Genomic DNA, 19,096 nt, shown 5'->3' on the forward strand with positions numbered 1-19,096 from the left:
TTTCTTTGCCTTTCTGTACCTGGGACAGTACTGCTCCCAATCCCACGTTGCTGGCATCGTGTACAACACAAACAGTTGGTCATATTCTGGGTAGGCCAGTATCTCATCTCCCGTGAGAGCCAACTTCAACCGGGCAAAGGATCCCTCCAGCCTATCGTTCCAGTCAAACAGGGTATTCTTACCCTTGTTTTTTTTAGATTGGCCAACTAAGAGTTCTTGCAGTGATGCGGCTATCTTGGTGAAGTCTTTAATAAATCTTCTGTAGTAGCCTTCCAACCCGAGGAACTGCCAGACTTCATGGATGTTACTGGGTTTTGGCCAGTTTCTGATCACGGTGACCTTGTCAGGATCTGGTGCCACTCCTTCAGAGCTTACCACATAGCCCAGGTACTGCACTTTGGATTTCAAAAGGTCAAAGTTGGACAGAGCTTCAAATACCTCGGCCAGGTGTTTCAGGTGGTCCTCATAATCTTGGAGAAGACGATAACATCGTCCAGGTACAACAAGACGATTTTGAAATTCTTGTGCCCGAGACAGCACTTCATCATCCTCTGGAATGTTCCTGGTGCGTTGCACAGTCCGAACGGCATGTAATTGAATTCAGAGAGGCCCATTGGTATTGTGAAGGCGGTCTTTTCCTTATCCGCCTCTGCCACGGGAACCTGCCAGTACCCACTAGTGAGATCCAAAGTAGAAAAGTAGTTAGCAGATTTTAGAGCAGCCAATGATTCTTCTATTCTTGGCAACGGGTATGCATCCTTATGTGTAATGCGGTTTATCTGCCTATAATCAACACAAATTCTCATTGTGCCATCCTTTTTCCTGACGAGGACTAGTGGAGCTGCCCAGGGGCTACAACTATCTATGATTACCCCAGCCTCCTTCATCTCTCGTAGCATACTTTTGGCACACTGGTAGTGAGCTGGTGGTACTGGCCGGTACCTCTCTTTAATGGGTGGATGACTTCCCGTGGGGATATGATGTTGAACCCCTTTTACCTGCCCAAAATCTAGTGTGTGTTTGCTGAATACCCGTTCATACTCATGGCCTACCCGGTAAGCCCCTTGTTTTTGATGTGAAGGTTAAGAATCAGTGCCCACGTGTAATTTCTGACGCCAATCCTCCATCTGTCCTGCAGAGCCATTGTCCTCCGCCTGGTTGGACGGGACCAAGGGTTCTGTTGCCTGTATTACATTATTATCAACAGTAAACAGTTTGGCAAGTGTGGCATATCTGGTTAAGTGAACCTCCTTCTCTCCACAGTTAAGAACACAAACTGGTACCCTCCCCTTGCAGACTTCAACCACCCCTCTGGCTGTCAGGATTGTGGGCCTACTGTCTGAATACACAGGTTCTACCAGGGCCTGTTAATCTTTACCTCTTAGGCCTATTGCTGCCCAACACCATATTAACATTTCACTCCTGGGGGGTATTGCAATGGGGATTGGATCACTCACTGGATCGGATTACTGTGACTCTGCCAATTTCTCCACCAGACAATTCTACCTGCTGTCTCTGTACCAGGGCTCTGATTTCTTTTTGCAGGACTCTCTGCTCACTGGACCAGCAGTTTCGGCCACCTGTTATAACAAGACAATAACTTCGGCAAGACAATTTTCAATAACATTAGTACCAATGGTCATAGGGTTATATTCACGTCGGTCAATATCAACAATCACCATTCCTTGGGCATTCAATTCTACCCACCCCACCTTAATGGTGACCTCCTTGTAACCCACCTGTGGCAAAGGCTGACCATTACTGGCTACTATTGTTAAATCACTATCTGGGCCACGGGTAATGTCTGTGCCAGTCTAATAATGTTTATAGAGAATGTAAGGCATAGTTGTAGCCTGAGAGCCGATGTCCAACAAAGCGTTCATCGGGATGCAGTCAATCACAATGGGGAGGACATGTCGTCCTCAGACGTACTTGCTCGCCAGTTTTGTGGGCCTGGTCGTCCTATTCCTGGGAATTGGCCCTCTGCCCCAGGGGTCGTTCGTTTAAATGACAGTACCTTGCAATATATCCTGCCTGGTTGCAGCGGTGGCAGATGGGTCATCCATCCGGATGATAGCGGTCGTCGTCTCTTCCTCCGGTCTGCGGAATCCTCTTCTGTCGTTGCCAGGGGACATCCTCTGGTCTGGAAGCCAGCTTGATCTTCTCCTTTGGGATTTCCTGTAGTGACTGCATGGTCCTGGCTAGTGCAGCTATGTATTTTGTCAGTTCCTGCACCTGTTGGCATCACAGGTGCAGGAACTGCTCCTGGTACCCGGTCTCTGCGCTATGGCTCCTCGGAGGCCCACTCGCAGCCTCCTTGAGCCCTATTCTCTCCTCTGTGCTCCTTTCCCTTCACTGTATGCTCCAGACTAAACTGGTCTCCTGGGACCAACTGTCTCTGTCCACTGTCTCTCTCAGACTGTCTGACTCCTCATCCAGACCAGGATCTTTATTTAGGGAAGCTGCCCTGAAACCGGGTTTTGAGCTCCCCCTCCTGGCCTGGATTCAATAGGTGTTATGTGTGTGATTTAGCTGTCAAAGAGATCCCTCTTGTTTCCAGGCATAGCACTAGCCTCCCCGAGAGGAAGGCAACACTAGTGTGGTACCCGAACTCCTGGGGTGCCAAATTCTTTTCATGCCACTGCATTGTTACTGTTTTGGTCCTAAAGATCTAAATTTTAATTCTTATTATTTTGTTAATATTTTGTAAATCCACCTTTGCATGAATCCTTCTGGTCATTCTCTTGATCAGATTCAAACATGTGTCTACTGAAATTTGATCTCATAGATTCACTTTAAGTGATTAAATACTTTAGTTTACCAGTATCTCTCAATCTGTGATTTGGATTTTTCCCATAAAGCACCCTAAGTTGTTGGTGAGAGTTAGGTGAGAGTTAGTTTGGGAGGTAGAGAAGTCAATTTAAAGAAGCACTCTGATTAATTTTTTACCCTAAACCTGTTAAATGTCAGTGTAGTGTAATGTCAGTGTAGTGTAATGTCAGTGTGTGTGTGAATGTACAAATGAATTGCATCTTCTCTAGTTTCTAGAGCTGTTCTGGTCTTCTGAGATACTTGATCGTGATTCTGACCAGCTTGATCACACTGTGCTTTATGCTTGAGCCTAAAGTCACTCTTAGGCCACGTTCACATATTCAGTATTTGGTCAGCATTTTACATCAGTATTTGTAAACCAAAACCAGGAGTGGGAGATATATGCAGAAGTGGTGACGTGTTTCTATTGTACTTTTCCTCTCACTATTCCACTACTGATTTAGGAGATTTCAAATACTGATGTAAAATACTGACCAAATACTGAACGTGTGAACCTGGCCTTGCAATGTAAGTCTATGGCATCTTGTTCTGAGGCTCCATAGGCTTATATTGTAACAGCCACTTCTGGCTCACACATAGACCCTAGTGCGAGTCGACGAGTTGGAAGAGCCGTCATGTGACTCAGAAGAGGGTCAGAGCGGTGCTGAACACCGGAGAAGAATTTTGGCATTAACTTCCATCAGTAATGATGATCTTAATCAATGCATTACCTTGCTCTATCTGGTGAGTCTCATGCATCATATTGGTGGATCTATTAAGGTACCAGAATAAAATGTAAAATATTTGCTTATATGTATTGTGGCTCCACTAGTTTATAGGATCTGCAGTCATAAGGTTGTTCTAGCAATGAAGAACACATGAATCTTACCTATATAATGCCAAGATTATCCTCAGCTAACACTTACCCTGTTTCCCTTGATGGATAGGACCATAAAAATGCAATTGTGAAGATAATGGCACCAATATATGTACGTGCTCTTGACAGACGCCTACTCATAGTTACATAACATCAGTCACCTTCTGTAGTTGGAATCCGGATGTTGACAAGGATGATCTCCAGTAAACAGATTTTATTGAACGGTGTTTAATTATCTTCTTAATTCACCTATTAAAGCCCCTGTGACGTCCCGATGGTTTGCAGTATTCCATTGTGGAGAGATTTTCCAGAGAACGATTACTACAAATGACAATCAGCCAAACAATCCATAATGATTCGGAGAGGTGATGAAGCATTAGAACCAGCACAACCCAATAATTTATGGCTCTGCTCCTGTGTTTTTCTAGCATCTGAAAAAAGGTCATTAATCTGCCAACATGTTCCCTGTTCTCACACATTGTGCTTTCAAACAAAAACTCTCCACCCACAAGACTGGTTCTTGTGTCATTACTAGAGAACTGCTTTAGGGTGGCGATTACTGCTACTAATTTCTCTCCATTAAGGCTCTCTCACATGAACGTATAACACGGCCGAGTGCTATGCATGAGAAAGCAATCGCAGCATGTTGCGTGTGGCTTCGACACTCTGATCACACGCACCCATACAGATCTGTGGGTGTGTGTGTGGCACCCCAGGAGTTCAGGTACCACAGTGGTATTGGCTGCCCCTTGGGGAGGGTGAAGCCATGCCTGGAAACGAGGAGGATCCGTTTGACAGGTAACCTGTACATGCAACATGTTCTGACTCCAGGCCAGAAGGGGGAGCTCTAGACCCGGTTTCAGGGGAGCTTCCCTAGAGATACATTCTGGCTTGGAGAAGGAGTTAGATTAGATTGTGTGAGACAGTGAAGGAGGAAGGAGCGGAGGAGAAGTGAGGAGCTGGAGGAGAGCTGCGACTGGGCTCCCTCCACGCTGAAGCGCAGAGATCGGGCACCGGGAGCCCGAGGCTGTGTGGGACTGTATGTCCCATTGCAGAAACCGGAGGGCAGGAGATTGAAAGTTACTTGCCCACATCCCTGAGGTATAGCAACATACAGAGCCCGGAGTCATCTTAGAGACACCTGTAAAATGACTCGCGTTGCCTACCATGCGGGTACCATCCCAGGACAGAGAGTGAGAGAGGATCTTGAAAGAAGCTATAGGCAACAAGGGACTATAGTACAGTGCAGAGTGGAAGGCTCCCAATCTGACCTGGCAAGGGGAATTCTAATCATTTCCAGACCCCACCGTAACCTGTTGCTGGTACCCTGGACTGTGGCCATAAACCACCAGTAAACTGGTAAAGAGACTGCAACTCTGTGTCCTTGTTCTTTCTGGCACCACATCATCTTTCCTACTACACCGGAAGCCCTGGGGACCCAGCTTCACCTGTGGGAAGCCATACCATCTTGCTGCAGTGCCATCACCCCCAGAGGACCCCTTTAAGCAACGTCGGTCATCCCTGACCAAATACCACAGGTGGCGTCACGAACATTCTTATTCCTAAAAACCCCTTTAAAGTCTTTCCCTTTAATTTGGACTCCCAGGGCCACGGACCGGGACGCTGCCACCGTGACTACCCCTTTTACTGACCACCGGACCTGGCCCGAGTATCCCCTAAGCCCTGGTGAGCACTCCACTTGTGAAACATCGCACTGCACTGGAAAGTCACCCGAGTGCAGTCTGATCTACTCATACAGAGTCAATGCAGAAGATGGGGAAAATAAGTCCTCCATCTCCTCCGCTGCCTGCATCGGCATATATCCCACCGCACTCTGGTTATATCCGAGTGCAGTGTGTTGTGTCACTTGCACCCATAGACTTATATGGGTCTGAGTGAGCTGAGTCTCAGTGCCAATCACAGCATGCTGCCAATTCAGCATGGGAAAATAATCGCAGATCTGAGCTGCCCCATAAAGTAACACTGAGCCGAGTGCTGTGATGCTTTATCGCATAGCACTCGGCCGACGCTGTGTTGTTCGGTAGTGTGACTCTGGCCTTAAACTGTCATCCTTAGATCAAAGATGGAGGGACACATTCTGAAATCATCACCTTGGACCACATAGCAGTTTTCTTTTACCTTCATTTACAGTATATAAAGGGAAAGTTGTATGGAGCCAACCTTACCAAGTCTTGTACTCAGGGCTGCCACCAGAAATTTTATTTCAGGGCCCCATACTGGCAAAATGTTCAAGCCCCTTTGAGACTCCACCCAGGCTCCACTCCAGCTTCATCTCCACCCCTCAAACTTTCCACAGTCACTCCAACCACTCCAAACTTTATAATAAACAAAAGTTTATTATTTTGCCAAGCGAGGGCCTGGAAATGGATTGAGAGAGCAATAAATTATTTAAACAACCGCTGTGTTTATTTCATTAAAATACTTTTAAATCATGTGTGTGTGTGTGTTTTTTAACCCTTTCAAACAATTGGATTAATAATGGATAGGTGTCATAATTGACGCCTCTCCATTATTAATCTGGCTTAATGTCACCTTCCAATAGCAAGGTGGCATTAACCCTTCATTACCCCATATCCCACCGCTACAGGGAGTGGGAAGAGAGTGACCAAGTGCCAGAATAGGCGCATCTTCCAGATGTGCCTTTTCTGGGGTGGCTGGGGGCAGATGTTTGTAGCCAGGGGGGCCAATAGCCATGGACCCTCTCTAAGCTATTAATATCTGCCCTCAGTCACTGGCTTTACCATTCTGGCGGAGAAAATTGCGCGGGAGCCCACGCCAATTTTTTCCGCCATTTAACCCTTTATTTCAGCAGCTACAGCGCTGAAATTTTGCACATACACACTACTAACATTAGTAGTGTGGAATATGCAAAAAAAAGGGGATATGAGATGGTTTACTATATGTAAACCATGTCTCATATCCTGTCGGGTTTGTGCAGGAGAAATGAAAAGCCGGCAATTGAATTACCGGCTTTTCACAGATATCGCGCTGAATGAAATCTAAATACAGAATATATATATATGTGTCTCAATGACATATATATATATATATATATATATATATATATATACTGTATATATGTTTTCCCTAACATTTGAGCACATAAATCCATTAGATGTCGGTTTTGCAAGCCTGCGCGAAAATCTCGCAGTACGGATGCCATACGGATTACATACGGAGGATGCCATGCGCAAAATACGCTGAAACACCCTGACTACGGATCAATATTTTGGGAACATTTCTCCGTATTACGGCCGTAGTACGGACGTATAATACGTGGCGTATTGTCTTACGCCAAGTGTGACTCCAGCCTAAGCAGTCCTTGTAGAGTTCTGTAGTATATACCACGATAAAGAGATGAAGCTATATTGGTATTGATTTTAGTATTTTAGTATTTATCCATGGGCTGTTCATGAGTGGGATGATGATATGGATCTATGCAGTCCCTTCATAGGCTCTGTATTCTATATCTCCATCAGGAGGACCCCTGCAAACCAACACAATACAATATTAGGCCGGTGTCACACTTGCCGCCAGCACTCGGGACTTGAGAGTTTAGCTGCATAGAAATACATGCAGCAACACAGTCCGTTCCCGAGTGCCGGCAGCAGTGCCAGTATTGATGCGCGAGTTTCTCGCATTGAAGTCGCAAGTGTGACCCCGGCCTTAGACTAAGTATCAACGTTTTTTACCGACCCCAAGAGTAACTAGGCAGAGTGCTGCGTTCCCCTCACACTGAAAAATACTAAAATAAATATAGTATTCTCGCTCCCTAAAACGCAATGCAGACAAAACCGAACTCATCATCTTTCCCCCATCTCGCGTATCCCCCCTACCTGATCTATCTATTATGGTAAACGGCATCACGCTCTCTGCCGCACCTGAAATCCGCTGCCTCAGGGTAACTCTTGACTCTGCCCTGTCCTTCAAACCGCACGTCCAAACTCTTGCCCCCTCCTGTCGCCTCCAACTCAAAAATATTGCCAGAATCCGTCCCTTCCTCAGCCCACAATCTACTAAAACTCTTGTGCATGCCCTTATCATCTCCCGCCTCGATTACTGCAGCACCCTCCTCTGTGGCCTCCCTGCTAACTATCTTGCACCACTCCAGTCTATCCTCAACGCTGCTGCCCGGCTAATCCACCTCTCTCCTCGCTACTCCCCTGTTTCTCCCCTCTGCAAATCCCTCCACTGGCTTCCAATTCCCCAACGAATCCAGTTCAAACTACTAATACTGATCTACAAAGCCATCCACAACCTGTCCCCTCCCTATATCTCTGAACTAATCGGCCACTACTTTCCCTCGCGTAATCTTCGATCCTCCCAAGACCTCCTACTCTCCTCCACACTTATTCTTCCTCACACAACCGCCTCCAAGATTTCTCCCAAATATCCTCCATCCTCTGGAATTCCACACCTCAACACGTCCGATTATCCACCACCCTCGGATTCTTCAGAAGGAACCTGAAAACCCATCTCTTCAGGGAAGCCTACAGCCTACAATAACCATTCTGCTGCCTCACCACCACCAGAGCTGCGGCCTCACCACCACCAGAGCTGCGGCCTCACCACCGCCGGAGCTGCCGCCTCACCCCCGCCGGAGCTGCCGCCTCACCACCACCAGAGCTGCCGCCTCACCACCGCCAGAGCTGCCGCCTCACCACCACCAGAGCTGCCGCCTCACCACCACCGGAGCTGCCGCCTCACCACCACCCGAGCTGCCGCCTCACCACCGCCAGAGCTGCCGCCTCACCACCACCAGAGCTGCCGCCTCACCACCGCCGGAGCTGCCGCCTCACCACCACCAGAGCTGCCGCCTCACCACCGCCAGAGCTGCCGCCTCATCACTTCCAGAGCAGCCGCACCCCCGTCCTCTTGTCTCTTCCCCATTATCCCGTAGAATGTAAGTCCACAAGGACACTGTCCTCTCCCCTCTGTACCAGTCTGTCACTGTAAATTTGTTTACTGTAAGCGATATCTATAACCCTGTATGTATCCCCTTTTCTCATGTACAGCACCATGGAATTAATAGTGCTATATAAATAAATAATAATATACAAGGATAACAAATCACATTAGTTAAAAACAGTAAAAAAAAAAAAACAAGGGGCACACACCAAGTTAGGTAACCAGATGTTTGAGTATCAAACTCCTCTGAATACAGGTTTAAGTATATTGCACAAGATAGTTATGTATCATAAGAATAATGCAGAGTACAGGGGTTAAGGTGCAAGTGCATAGAAGTATCCATAAAGCTCGCTCATGTTAATGCATAATAGCAATTAGATCATGTCTATGTCCTTATAAGATGCACGTGCAGCAGGGGCAAGTGACATAAAGTAAACTATATACATGCCAAAGTGGTAGATAGCATCAGCGATGCTCTATAAAGTAGTGCAAACTTACAGTTAGAGGTTCCTGTATCCGTGTGGCATCCACCCCGACGCGCGTTTCGGCTTCCGCCTTCGTCTGTATATGATATACATTGCGGATCTGCAGCAGCCTATATCAGTTCACGCTAACATAGGGGTTGTGACTTTTACAACACCCCCCCCCCCCCCCCAAGTGAGCATTTTCTCCGCCTCTGTTCCTTTTTTAATCCGGATAAGACCCTATTGGACTCTTCATCTTTCCTCCAGATTTTATTACAATCAAGATTCAAGAACAAATCAAACCACAATGGAGATCAACTGGATCAAGACCAGTCTAACTAGGAGAAGTTCAGAAGTGGTTCTTCACTATCATGGTGCTTTAGTATGTGAAATCTTGGTAGAAGTGCCCTAGTATGGCCAAACCATGACCTCCTCTCCATGTTGTCTATGCATATGTGCATTTGAACAAATCCACACGAAACTGAATAAACTTGGGAAAAAGATTTTCAAAAACTTGTGTTGAATTGATTTTCTGGTCTCCAAAAAAAGTCTGTCCCCCAGACACAGTTTACTGTATGTGTTATTGTTTGCAGCGCTGAGTTCTTATAGAAAGTGCTGCAGCCGATCAGGGAGCTGAGCGACTTGTGCCATAGTCAGTCAGAGCAGCTGAGCTCACTGATTGGCTGCAGCGCTGTCGACATTACGTCAGTGCTGCAGATAATAACAGACATGAAGGAGTCGTGGAGACTCACCGCTTGACCTCAGAAGGGTGAGTAAAAACTGCAGCTGTGGGACATGGGTTTTCCGAAAGTGGTAACCCTCTGTAAGGCCGGGGTCACACTTGCGAGTTCAATGCGAGAAACTTGCATCAATACCCGGCACTGCCGCCGGCACTCAGGACCGGAGCGTTCATGTAATGTCCATTAATGGTTCGTGTTGAATATACACGCATGCAAAAATGGTCAAACCAGAGCCAACGTATGGACACAATGTGCAAAGAATGAAAGGGACGCACATCTCATATTTTCTATAACAATATTGTATTTAATGGCACGTAAAATATATTCAATGCACAAGCAATTGCAACAAGGTATATGTACAAAGCTTACAGCCGTCATCATTAGCGTGATATTAAAGCAATCACAACCTCTTCTTAAAAAAGAAAATCATCATAGAAAACCCCCCACAAGCATTGTCTGATGAATGGATAGTAAGTGATACAGCACAGTAATGCACCATAGTGGCTTCCAGTTTATATGTCATTGCAGTCAATGGTCCGGCCTGGCTCATAGTATTACAGAAATGCCCATTGGGGCCGCACATACATTGCAGTCAGTAGATTTACCCATTGCATATGCATCCAGTACAGCCATGACACAGTAACATCGATTCTTGGGGCCCACTGGTCAGCTACATGCAGAAACAACCATACACATTTACTTTTACTTCTATATAAAGCTAATTTGGCTAGCTTGTTTAATGAATGATTAGATTATACCTTTTTTCTGCAAATTGTGACTCGTGTGTAACAGCACTACTCATTAGCACTTTTTCACAGCGGCCTACCGGAGGATTCTCCTGTTCCCCTGTGGGCCAGTCCAAGCCTGTATATATGTTATACAGAGAAGGTGGCCGATCACTGTATAAGGAACACCTATTGGACTTCTAAGAATAGATGACATTTTTATATGCATATCATTCTAATATTTGTTCAAATGGTTTTTACTTGTAAAAAACTATTACAAAATGACATTGATCCAAGTCAGAAAGAGTAAATACTTAGTTATAAGCTCCGAGCTGCATTCACTGTTATAATGAGGAATGGACAATAGGGGAAGAGTCCTCCAACCTCATGCTAGGTCCTGCCAAACTTCCTCAATCCCGGGCAACCTGGACACATGGACATCTTTCCTCCCTATTTGATTACGGAGAATGGAAAGAGAGACGTTGATGGACACAACTCTTTCCTTCTCTCCAAAGACTCCATAGTAGCCATAGGGATCACTTGGTACCTGCCCTTGTAAAGTGACAAAAATATTGTCTAACGAGACTTTATACAGCCAGCGCTCTTACATAGCTCAATGCCACAGTCCATATATGCTTTATGTACAGCGCATGGTAAGGGAAGACGGATTTGCTCAATAGGGGAAGACATTTTTGCACATCTGACAATTTGCTAATGGTATACAAGGAATATCTAATGTGTAAGACACACAGAGGTCGTCCATTATTTTGTTCTTGGCTGGTGGCAGCCATGATATTTAGTCCTCTAGTGGCTGCCTCTTTAGATCCTCTCTTTGTGTTTGACGTTGGCCAACTTGACATTTTCTTGTTCTGTAGACGCTGGTGCAGGCTCAATATGGCAGCCAATCATTAGTTGGTAGACCATAACTCCAGCAACGGCTCCCAGTAAAGGTGAAACGATGGGAACCCACCACCACTGTCCGCCAGCACTATGGAAACAAAGTGATTTTATTAATGTGTTGTATATAAAGAATATAATATGATAACTTAATGTGCAAATGGAAAATTACAAGAGTCCCCATTAGATGGTGTCCTGAGGTCAATGACTCTACTGAAGTCAATGTCACTGATCCTGAGACCGAGGAGGTGGAAAGATAGCACTTTTTACAAGTTTGGGCTTACTTTGTGATCTAGTCTGGAGGCTATATTTAGAGAGTCTGGTTTGAGGGTGTGTATTATTGAGGGGTCTACATTGTGTATTTATAGGGTCTAGGCGGATGTTAAATTTAGGTGGTCTAGGGTCTGTATTGACTGTAAGAGGTTTAGCCCCTTAACGACTGCAGATAAGCCTTTTAACGGTGGAAATTAAGGGGCCTTGTTCTTCAGCGCTGAGAAATAAGGGTATAGTGCACCCCAGCGTCTGCGCATTTGGGTTTTTTTTGGTGAGAAGAATTAGGTATGGTACTAATGTTATTATTGTCATAGGAAAAAACTTCCAACACTTACGTAAAGACGTCTGTGCCCCAGCCAGCCAAGGCGGTGAAGAGACGTGGTCCAAAGTCCCTAGCAGGGTTGACGGCATAACCAGAGTTGAAGCCCATAGACAATCCAATGACAAGAACAACAAATCCAACGGTGAAGGCTTCAAGCCCACGAGGGATAGGGTTGTTGTAGGGGTCAACAATAGCCAAGACACAGACGACCAAAGCTGCAGTGCCGATAAACTGAAAAAAAAAATGAAAATGTTTTTAGAATATTAAAATTAAAAATAATAGGAAACAATATTCAGGAAATTTAAAAATCAACCAATGGCAACCAATATGGTCACCATTATATCTCCAACCAAAATAATATTGACCATGGGAAAAGCAGATGTGGGGTCTGTAATGGTGGCACCACTAGTGTTTGCCGAGCTTTTCGTAAAAATAATTTTATCACATTGTTTGAAGAGAGTAGATTTTTCTTGGGAGACGTTCTCTTTAACCAGAGACATGGAGAGTCCGGAGTCTTAACGGTTTAATGAAAGTTTGTTTTCTTGAAGTTGAACAAAGAACTCATTGAAGCTGAAGCAGGGAAGAAGCATCTGGTGTGTTGTCAAGGTCGAATTTTTAAGACATGTGAGGACTGATCTTTAATTACGGAGACATGTTTCAAGGTCGTAGGAGGTCAAGAGATAGGACTCAACAGGACTGGATCAGGTCGCTGAGAGCTACTGATCTGAGACAAATATGTGTACAGTGCATATCATTTTGCAACAGGCAAAACAGGACCAATCACTCAGATAATCATCAAAAGGAACTTAAAGGTGAAGGGGTTGTCAAAAAAAATAACATACAGCATATCACTTATTGACAGCAATTAATTTTGGTAAGAGAAAAATAGCAATGGTGGAGGTTCTTGATGCTTAACCATGTGACACTATAGTTATGCTGATTGTGAGCCTATATAACTTAAAGAAGTTGTCCACTACCTGGACAACTTCTTCTTATACCCCTTGCATGGCCCCATAAAATAATAAAGCCTATACTCACCTCCTGTGCCAGCACTGTTCCTGCTATGTCGACACTCGCTCTCCCGGGGCTCCCGTCCTGTTGTTGGGACACGTGACGCCGGCACCCAATCAGTGCTGGTGTCACTGTCCTCGCCTCCTATCGAATTGAGCAGGAAGAGGAAGTCCGTGATCAGCTGCAGCCCGGACTTCCTCTTCATGTTCGATTTGTCCGAAGGCGGGGACAGTGACGCCAGCGCTGATTGGGGTCGGCGTCACGTGTCACAACAACCACACGAGAGCCCAGAGAGAGTGAGTGCCGGAATGGGAGGTGAGTATAGGCTTTATTATTTTATGGGGGCCGAACACTTTGGTTGTCCTGGTAGTAGTAAGCTAGGCATTACATCTATATAGCTTCCCATGGGCAGATGTCTGAACAGTTGGGCCTGGCTCCTGCTCTGCCCCCATCTATATTGAGGACGGTTGACACCTTGTCGCAATGGGATGACTTTTATGTTTTTTGGATCATGAAGATCATTGGATGAGGGTATATGACCATTTTTGGGTTTTTTTCTCAGGTTTTGCCTGTGGAATAGCCACAGTGTGAACATGTTCCTATACATTGCATTTATACCTACTTATACTCCGCCTCATTTCTTTGGTTTTGCTACATAACTTAATAGGTCTGTTATGTGCGTTCTTTCATCGTCAGTTGCAGCCAGCAGACCATCTTCTTTCATGTCTCAATGACATGTCAAAAGATGCAAACACCCTTTAAAATATATTTTCCCCATGCCGAGCTACCATTAGGCTCAGTATTAAAAAAACTTTCTGTGTTGGTGTCCCTATGACAACCCTTACTAGCCCTGCACTCACTTCTGGACCTCTGAATAACAAACCAGGTTCAGCAAATCCCTGAAAAGAGAGAAATTGTGTTACCTGATCAAAGAAGCCATTTAGCAGCGTGAGATGATCCGTAGGGTAAGTGGCGAAAATGCCGGCTGTGCCGTTGTCACCGGTCACATAGAGACTGTCATTTGCAAAAGCCCAGATGGCATCTGAAATATTGGAAAGTGAAAATGTTATCTACTGCTTGATAAGAAAATATCAAGGCAAACACAAAGCAAAATCTGTACTATAGATATGACCGTAGAATTAAAGGGGTTGTCTAAGGCAGAGGTGGGGGACTGTTTAAAAAAAAATGTACACATTAGTTTACAAAAATAAAAAAATGGAGCAATACTCATTTACTCATGCTACTGAAAATGTGTTCTATTTGTTAACTGGAACTGTTTTGTGGGAAAGCACATGCAATATGCAAGCTCCTATGAGATAGATGGGACAGTTGTAAAAATGTCTGCAAAAAAGTTACCACTTGTCAATATACCCTTACATGGGTTATCCGACTTTAGGCTACATGTCGGCAGTCACTCTGTGTGACTGCAGACTTGTGACTCCTCACATCTCATGAACTGCCCGCTGTGAGGATTCGCCATGAGTGGCTGGCACGGGTGCAATTTGTATACAAGCGGTCACATGCAGACTAGACATGCGCGGCCTCGCTCAACGTAAGTGAATTGAGCAAGGCTGTATAAAGTCTAGAAGGAATATGGCCGCCCATTTCCTGTGCCAGCAATGGAGAATCATAACAGCGCGTTGCGCAAGGAGTCCCATAGATTAATAGTTCTATTTTAAACATGGTGAAGAACTGAAACACAAAGCATATGTGAAAGCTGCCATTACACAATCAGAAATGGATGAGAAGGGGCGTAACGACTGCGGACGCAGAGGGTGCAACCATGACTTGGTCAGTGCGGGAGGGGGGCCCGTCAACGCCAATTTTACCTAGATGTGCATACTTGGATGCACATTCAGGTGAAATGTATAGGGAAGCAGAGACCCGCTGAGTCCATACACTGCAATACATGCCGCTAGCCAATCAGAGACATGCTGCAGGCATCGGATTGCTAGTGACACATGGCAGAAAAGTCATGCGCTGCTCATACTGGCACACCGAAGTTAGCTGTCGGCTCCTGCACTAGCTACAGAAGAGGACCCAGCATGGCATGGAAGCGGGGGAAGGTGAGTGGTATTATTTGTCTCTTTTTAAAATGTTCTGGAGAAGAACTAAAGGGGATCAGCATGGGGGACATTATACCAGGATAGGGGATATTACACCAGCATGGGGGACATTTTACTAGGATGGGGACATTATACCAGAATGGGGACATTATACTAGCATGGGGGACATTGTACCAGACTGGAGTCACTATACTAGCATGGGGGACATTATACCAGCATGGGGGACATTATACCAGAATGGAGACATTATACTAGCGTGGGGGATATTTTGCCAGAATTGGGACATTATACCAGGATGGGAGAAATTATATAAGCATGTGGGACATTATGTCAGAACTGGGGATATTATACCATGATGGGGGACAATATTCCAGAATGGGGACATTATACCCGATTGGGGACATTATACCAGGAGGGTCGACATTATACCAGGAAGGGGCTCAGGTTGAGGAAAAATATTATAGCATGGGGCCATGAATAGGGGAGATTATTCCAAGAAGGAGCCAGGATGGGGGACAATATTACATGGGGAGGCAAACAAGTATGTCTTTATAGGATCTCAAATGCTACAAGGGCCCATACATCTGACCAACATGCAGGTGTGGGCCCAGGTACGAATATTGCACCGGGGCCCATCGGACTCTTTTACATTTTGTCTTGATTCTCACCGTAGCCTGGTATTTGGATGGGTTACCGGTAATTGTTTCCGGCCTTATAATTATTCAATTGTTTCCAATTTAAACAGAGAATTCACACAATGACACTTAATAACATTGTTGCCATTTGTATATTAGTTCCTTGGTTGAGATCCAGCTATTTATAACGAGCTGTTGCTGGTGGAACCTGTTTCTTTCTGGTTTATCATCCAATTGGGCCCCTAACAAAGAATGATCCGACATTAAACAGTGAGCGCTGCGCCCAGATAATTAGCGCTTCCTGCAATTTCCTAATGACTTTATTTTATTTTTTAACTTCTGAAGCATATATCACTCGTGGGACAAGGCTCAGTCTTGGGTGGAACCTGCTGTATTTGGCAGGAAAATTATAAGCTTAGAAGTGGGAAAACCTGAACAAGCCGCTTATGATATATTTCATAGTTGTCATATTTGGGATGGAGAAGGGTGGAAATGTGTCAGTTGTGTAGGAGAATAGTCCTTATAATCGTTCATGTAACATTGTAGCGATATGTAATTACATCCATTACACCATACTCAGATACGCTCGTTATATAAACTTCTCCCGAATACGCGGTGTGTGGTGCCATCTGAATAGCAGCAAGTGAAATGTGAAAATGTTACTAGATTCTGTATTCTACTAATGGAACCACAACGATGGCAGTATATACAGCCTGCATCTAAAGTGGAAACTCTGGGGAACTGCCATTTACGCAATGATACAAAGTGACCTTATAGACTTTATCTTCTACCTTCCTCTAATTTTAGCAGATTTGTGTCTAATTTGTCCAATTAATGCATAGAATTGAAGTATTTGTAGATCCCATTGCTTAAACCATTGGCAATTTGTTTTAGTGATGCCACCCAGGTGTCTGAAGCAACACACCTCACCCATTAAAGCGAGGCTGTCAGCACAAAACGACTGTTCAAACCAAGCATGGGTGCTTGATGCCCCATGGCGTGGCCGCGCAGTCCGGTGCATCTTCGTACCTGCTTTATTGTATTTCTGCACTTTCTTCTTCCTTGATTGACAGTTCTGGCTTTACAGGAGTCAGGGGAGGGTGATGGTAGACAAGAAAGAGTAGGTGAGAACAGGGCCGTAACCATCGCTGTCACAGAGGGTGCAGAATGAGGGACATTATTACAGGATGGGGACATTATACCAGAAAGGACCTAGGATGGGGACATTATTGCAGAATAGGGACATTATACCAGGAAGGGCCTAGGATGGGGACATTATTACAGGATGGGGAGATTATTCCAGGAAGGACCTTGGATGGGGACATTACTATAGGATGGGGGACATTATAAAAGGAAGAGCCTAGGATGGGGACATTATTGCAGAATAGGGACATTGTACCAGGAAGGGCCTAGGATAGGGACATTATTGCAGGATGGGGGACATTATTCCAGGAAGGACCTAGGATGGGGACATTATTACAGTATACAAGGAAGAGCCTAGGATGGGGACATTATTACAGGATGGGGACATTATGCTAGGAAGGGCCTAGGATGGGGACATTATTACAGGATGGGGACATTATACAAGGAAGAGCCTAGCATGGGGACATTATTACAGGATGGGGACATTATACAAGGAAGAGCCTAGGATGGGGACATTATTGCAGGATGGGGGACATTATACCAGGAAGGGCTTAGGATGGGGACATTATTATAAGATGGGGGACATTATATAACAGCTGGTTTGAACAGTCATTTTGTGCTGATTGACTCCTTTTAGAATCAGTGCACTTACATATGTGATTGCTTATTCTTCTGGCTCATAGAAGAGGTCATCATGGGTAGACCTTTATTTTGATCTTAGATGCCCTTAAAGGACAAATGAATGGTGGGGGGTATAAATTATTCCATATTCATTCAATCAGCAGATCGATTTCATCCACCCCTAGTCTCCCAGACTCGGCTCTTCTGACCATGAGACTATTGCCTAAAATCATCCAATTCTTCCAAAACTGGCAATAATCTAATGTTTATGTCGAACTCATCTCCTAAATCCATGTTCTCCACCTTTTGGCTTTCCTGTTGACAAACTACAACACCCAGAATGCCCTGCATTTGACTTACCAAAGTACAGGCCGTAAACGATGCCGGCTCCGAGGAACGCTCCTAGAGTCTGTGCCAAGGTGTACACAGGGAGCTTGATCCAAGGTTCTCTCGCCATTAAGCACAAGGCAAAAGTGACGGCTGGATTCAAATGGCCACCTGCAGAAGACAATGGCATTGTAAGGCCCAATGGAAAGAGGACGGGGTCTGTGCTCTCTATGCAGAATGTCAATACACAAGGTCAGCTAGTAAGGATCAATAGTCTGACATCAGTCATTAGGTTCACACAGTTCACCTGCGAATTAAAGGCACACAAACCTAAAAAAATCTCCTTGAAGGAGCGTTTCATCTAACATTAACATTCTCTTTATTGTATTAACCATTGTTTTCCATATACATGAATAAACTTGAGGTTTCTATAGCCTAATCCTGTATTAAAGGGGTTGTCCAGGCTTGGAGCTCAAGCGCTATATGACTGCAGACTTGTGAATCCTCACTGTGTGCACTGTCAGGATTCTCCGATGCTGGTAGAGGGCGATTTGCAATATTCCGGCCACATTCCAACTAGTCGTGTCTTACCTTTCTCACTTCACTTGTATTGAGTGAAGCCACGCACGTCTAGTCGGCATGTGACCGCATATATGCAAATCGCATACTTGTGATCATATGCTCAGCCGCTCCTGGCGCTGGCACCGGAGAATCCTGGAAGTGTGCACACTGCGCGCTGATGGATTCACAAGTCACTGAGTGACTGCGGACTTGAACTTCAAGCCTGGATAACTCCTTTAATGTTCTGGTAATTCTGGCAACTGATTTTATTAAAGGGTCTCTGATTAAAGGACAAGTTTTACAATGAGCAGGTTGCCATGGAGTGGGTTTCTGAAACCCCTTGCCATCCCTGGGAAAAACTGCAGTTGGTTCAGGGAAAATGTAGTAATCCATCTGCCACAGAAAGAGATGCTCATACTTAGGGTCTCCGCTTTCCGCTGCCCCCGCACATTAAGACAATAGTCATTTTAAAAAGGGGTTGTTTTTTATTTACTTAAATGCATGAATTTTGGGCTAAAAAAATGTTGCATTAAATGTGCATTAAAAACGTTGCCCCATTTTTTCACTAAGCTCCTTGTTTTCCTGTAGATTGCTGGCTGCAGAATGAGTGCACTGAAAATCTGTCAGTGAGCTAGTTATGAGAAAAGTTACAAAGTGACAAAAGTTTGTAACTTTTTTTATCCATTTCTTTTTA

At 45.0% G+C, this 19,096-nt stretch overlaps 1 protein-coding gene across 1 annotated transcript in view; it reads right to left on the reverse strand.

Moving 5' to 3' along the window:
• Positions 1-10,099: 10,099 nt before the first annotated feature.
• LOC143805226 (aquaporin-3) overlaps positions 10,100-19,096 on the reverse strand; it is a 40,899-nt gene continuing 31,902 nt past the window's right edge. The window contains exons 3-6 of the mRNA XM_077284248.1: positions 17,875-18,012; positions 13,973-14,091; positions 12,052-12,269; positions 10,100-11,534 (exon numbers count right to left, since the gene is read on the reverse strand). Of these exons, the coding sequence (XP_077140363.1) occupies positions 11,366-11,534; positions 12,052-12,269; positions 13,973-14,091; positions 17,875-18,012 (644 nt within the window). The 3' untranslated portion in view covers positions 10,100-11,365. The remainder of the gene's footprint in view (positions 11,535-12,051; positions 12,270-13,972; positions 14,092-17,874; positions 18,013-19,096) is intronic.

This window comes from Ranitomeya variabilis, chromosome 1 (genome assembly GCF_051348905.1).
Source record: "Ranitomeya variabilis isolate aRanVar5 chromosome 1, aRanVar5.hap1, whole genome shotgun sequence".
NCBI classification, from domain to species: Eukaryota; Metazoa; Chordata; class Amphibia; order Anura; family Dendrobatidae; genus Ranitomeya; species Ranitomeya variabilis.